This window comes from Glossina fuscipes, unplaced genomic scaffold, assembly GCF_014805625.2.
Source record: "Glossina fuscipes isolate IAEA_lab_2018 unplaced genomic scaffold, Yale_Gfus_2 0, whole genome shotgun sequence".
NCBI lineage: Eukaryota > Metazoa > Arthropoda > Insecta > Diptera > Glossinidae > Glossina > Glossina fuscipes.
In genome coordinates this window covers 15,805,385-15,810,423 of record NW_023998414.1, presented here as the reverse complement: position 1 = coordinate 15,810,423, position 5,039 = coordinate 15,805,385, and the positions used below count along the sequence as shown (strand labels likewise).

General features: G+C 31.5%; 1 protein-coding gene across 1 annotated transcript in view; it reads left to right on the top strand.

Annotated features, from left to right (window-relative positions):
* LOC119643508 (neuronal acetylcholine receptor subunit alpha-7-like) overlaps window positions 1-3,817 on the top strand; it is a 73,857-nt gene extending 70,040 nt beyond the window's left edge. Inside the window, exon 2 of the mRNA XM_038042870.1 lies at window positions 3,567-3,817. Within this exon, the coding sequence (XP_037898798.1) occupies window positions 3,567-3,718 (152 nt within the window). The 3' untranslated portion in view covers window positions 3,719-3,817. The remainder of the gene's footprint in view (window positions 1-3,566) is intronic.
* The last annotated feature ends 1,222 nt before the right edge of the window (window positions 3,818-5,039 follow it).

The window sequence follows — 5,039 nt, the reverse complement described above, 5'->3', positions numbered from 1 at the left end:
TATATATGGATGCATGTATACACACATTGTATACATGTCGATATTTATCTATGTATTTATAGCCAGGTATATTGAAATGTAATTGCGTGTGTATGCATTCAAATAACTCCAAGTATTTGCATACGACATAAACAATTTGATTAATTTGTAGGTAAATATTCAATATTTACTGTTTACGTGATAGTACAGGTTGGAGAAATTTTAGTGTGTATTGTATTTCATTGACAACTCAAATAATATAATTATTGAAAACAAGATAATAACGTAACAGGGAGCTTTCTCCGCAACATCTCAGTGTAAACACATAAGACCACACACACTCGGTCAATTTCTTATTCTTCCATTTTTTTTATAAACAGATTCGTTGAAGGATACGGCTTAAGATATAATAAACAGAATTTTCTTTCTGTTATAAGAAATTATTATTTTTTCTTTTCTTTTTTTTTTTTGCCCAAATAAAAATGTGTATTCGTTCAAAATGCTTATCATATGCTTTGTTTTTCTTCGTTTTCGTATTTTTTCACATTTTTTCTTAATTTTTTTATTTTTTTATTTTAGTAGCTAAGCCACTCGTTTTAACGCAACGTTCTCAATCAATCATAAGAGAGCTTTGAAAAGCAGAAAAATTGAAAATAAACACATCAACTAAATTGCTTAGCAGATCGGATGAACAGTTAGGTATCATTAATAAAATTCTATTTCAAAATTTAGAGAGATATACCAATACATCAATCAATCAATATTCTTTTACGCAATTCTTTTAAGAACAATTTGCAGTTATGCTGTTCAAAAGGTGATCCGTTGTCCAAAAACTTCTTATTCCGCACTGAATTTAAAATTCTGTCTTTTCGAATAACACGGACTCTGCATCTTCAAGATTCTTTAGTCCAGCAAAAATGTCCTCTTTACACGAATTTATTTATACGAATTTCCAATTAAAATGCTCAACGTGATGTTATATGTATTTCAGCGATATATCTCTAAATTAAAATCAATCAAATTATTTTATGGAGCTGCCGCTAACCAACTAGCTATGCTTCTAACGATTGTAATTGATTGTAATTCGGAAATTATTTTTATAATTGAAATTTTTATCACTAATTACTTACACTTGGTGGAAACGATAGTTTTTCACTTTTTACGATGATTATGGCTCGTTTTGTTTCTGTTTTTCCTTTTTTTCTTGTGGTTTTTTTTTTTCTTCTCTTTCCTTGATTACAAACGCATTTTCATTATTGACAAATGACTGCTTCATAAAATGTTGTCGTTAACACCTCGATAATGCTCGTAACTTAAATAGTGACAATGATAATGATAATGATAATCGTAACAAAAAATAATAATGACGTTAACAATGAAAAACAAATAATTGAGATTACATATAAGTAAGTAATTGCGTGAATATTAAATGTTTCGCAAAGTCTAATACGCGTTTCGAATGCAATATAATAAATAAGTTACTTCGAAAGAATTAAAAAAAAAAAAAATTAAATAAATAAAATTAAAGGCAATTAACGTAAGCGTTAAAGCCCTGCCGTGCATACCTATCGCCCATAGTGAAGGTAATATGTAAATTAACAAACCCCCTCTCTCATATTTCTTCGTAAAATAATTCACGGCAACATGCACCGAAACCTGTTTTATGTTCTATTGAAGCTCTTTTATACGAAGCTTTTAAAAGTACAATTATATATGATAGCCTAAATATCATTCCACACATACGTGCATATATAAAGTAGCACATATACAAATGAAGCAAGTTAACTTCAAATTTTTTTAAATGAAACCGCTCTCTCTAATTTTCGAAAACAATAAGGATATAGGAAGTGGTCGAACCATTTTCAGTGCACCGATCCTTATTGAAATTCTAAAAACTTACGGCCCATAGGTCGAACACAAGAAAACAAGACAAATGGACGGACAGGCGGACAGCCAAGCTTGGATCGATGCAAAAAAAAAAAGATGAATCCACATCAACACTTTTCCGAGTATTACATACATGCGCACAAACTTAATATACGTTTGTAGCACAAACGGCTTTTAATCGAATGGACGAATATTTTGAATCCTCGCTAATATAACCATTTCTACGAAAAGCAATTTGACATAAACAGCAACAGTGTGTAGCAAAGTTGAATCAAGTACATCTCTTTTTTTTTTTTTATGTCGCAGCCCCTATAGAGCGATTCTAAGAAAAAATAGGCTTTTGTATGCAAAGAAATCGAATTTATAATATTTTGTAATTAGAGCAATTTGGTAAGCGATTTGTATTTCGACACCACATGCGATTCCCATGAATGGCATTTAATTTACCACAATAGGAAATGAAAAGTTTTATTACGAGGATTGATGGTGTAGACAATTTAATGACCGGCTTTGCCTGATTCTAATGTTTTCAGTTGTCCTTGCTGATTTGCAAATCTAAAGACTTCGATTCAGCCGAATATATGAAAAGTGAAAATTTCTACAGCATTCAGGAGACACGTTCTGTCAATTTATCAGACAAATATACGCACGGTGCGCTACCACAACCACTCATTCTTTAATCATTTCGCACGAGTTTGTGGCAATCTTTCCCGATGTTCCCACATCCAAGTTGAACGTTGATCTCTCTATATCTTCTTTCCAATTACCGCTGTAACAACATATACAGACGGAATACAAGAGAAGTAAAAACACATATTTGGTTCTATGGCGGGTATGCCTAGAATGTGGTCTTCTTTTTCATTTATACAAGTATTTCCAATCAAACATGATTATATTATGTTCGAATCCAATCCTTCCAAAGATCTTCGTCAGAAAGAGTGGTAAATATGTTTAGCTTCCTTTTAAAGAACCATGAACTACTTATCTTACATATCAGGCTATTTCGAAGGGCAGATGTGGCAAACTTACTATGGAGAAATATTTTCTTATTCATCAACGTGCGTGTTAATTGTAAGCATAGCGGATGAAAGCCGATCGTTAACTAGAGTGAAACTTTGCGTAAAAATCAACCATTCCAGAGGTAGCCGGGAAAGATGCGTTACCTTCAATTTGCACAACTGACTGGCAGGTTGAGGGAAGTTTACACAAATACCTCTCTTGCGCCAGATTGTTCGCGTTGGTCTATACGTCTAATTGAAATATGAGCGCTTGCTCAGGCAAAGTATTACTACTACTACTACTACTACTACTACTACTACTACTACTGCTACTATTACGCTCTCGATAAATAATCCTCTATGTAAATATTATGTAAAGCTTCTCAAAAGTATTCCTGAATGCAGGAAATGGAATAAGAAAATTAATATATGTCTGTCTTTCAAAAATGGACGTAATTAAAAATTTCACACAAATTGTAATTGATTTAACTGATATTTGGAAGCGCATTACTTCATCTGAACAAAAATAATATAGAAATATATTCAAGCTTTAACTTTGGTTTTCTTTTTTTTTTTTTTTGATTTCATTTCACGTGCATTTTATATAAAATTTAAAATGTATTTAAGAAATAAAAATAGTAATAATCATAATAATAATACATTTTTTTAACATATATTTTTCTTCTCCCTCTCTTATTGCAGTTACTACAGCGGGTCCTCATGAGAAACGTTTACTTCATGCACTTTTAGATAATTACAATAGTTTAGAACGACCCGTTGTTAATGAATCCGATCCACTGCAATTAAGTTTCGGTTTAACCCTAATGCAAATTATAGATGTGGTAAGTGCGTAATTTATTTGTATATTATAGAAATTTTGCTTTAAACTCTGTAATCAATTACTTTCCATACATATTTAATATGCTTTGACACATTTGTTGCCGTAAGGTATAAAGTAAATTAAGAAAAAAAAAAAAGAAAAAAAAATGAAAGTATATTAGCCATTATGTATTCGGACAAGGTTTTAAAATAAATGAAAAACAATAAAATACGAGAAAACATGATGAGCTTGCTTCTTACACACTTACAGTGGATGACCATTAAAAGTCCCTACATGTCCAAGTATTTATACGAAGGCAGAAATCGTAATTATCTAATTGTCACTTAAGTTGATATTTCTTTCTATCGACCCCGAACAATAATTAAAGCGATAAGTGAACAAGAGAAAGTCAGCAAAATAATAGTATAATAAAGTGTTTAGTAACCATTAAGATAATAAGTGGAAAGATAAAGTGCTCTAATTAAGCACTTGAGTACGTAAACAGTGAAGAAGTTAAAGTTACATACTCCCAGGAATTTCCTTTATTGGAAAAGTGTAAAAGAAAAATCCAATGTCCATAAACAAAGCAATTGTGTTGAGAAGACTTGAAAAAATGCTTCAAAGAACTCTAACAGAAATCGCTTTTAAACTCAATGAATTTTCCCATCAACTTTTATATGTAATCGTAAAATTTCCTAAAAAATTTCCTCAAATCAGAAAAATAGAAATCTATAAGTTTTTTTTTGAAATATTGAAGAATTTTATTATATTTAAGCACTTGAAAATGTTTTATGAACTTTTTAACATTTTCACTCCGTGGTAACCAAGTGTACTTACTCTATATAAAAGAACATTGCAAAAGTGTTGCAATAATTTATCTGACTTTTGCGTGTATATATATATTCGCGCGGGCGCGTATTAAAGTCGCTCATTTTTCATTGGGGAGTGAATGTGATTGAATAAGAAAGGGTCTGGCCCTATCCAGCGTTTGCTTGCTCTGTGAATTTATGTGACTTTCAAATTGCCAAAAACGAACAAAGAGCATTTCAAGTTCATATCGAATATCGTAGTGAGCTAAAATGCATGCGAAATGGGCAAAAGGGTTTAAAAGACAGCCCAATTAATAGAATATTTCTCCTTTTTTTAAGCGTTATTCCATCATTTTGCACTTTTTTACATCTTTCCCAACACGCACGCCTACAAACACGGTATAGCGTTTTTTATTTTCTTTCTCAGTATTTATTAGATGCGTTCGTTTAAATCTTTAAAGCAATTGCCTTTAAAACTCACTATGCCACGTAACTTAATTTTCTTGGACGCCAGTGCGAACTTTGCCATAGGCTATGGAGCTCTTG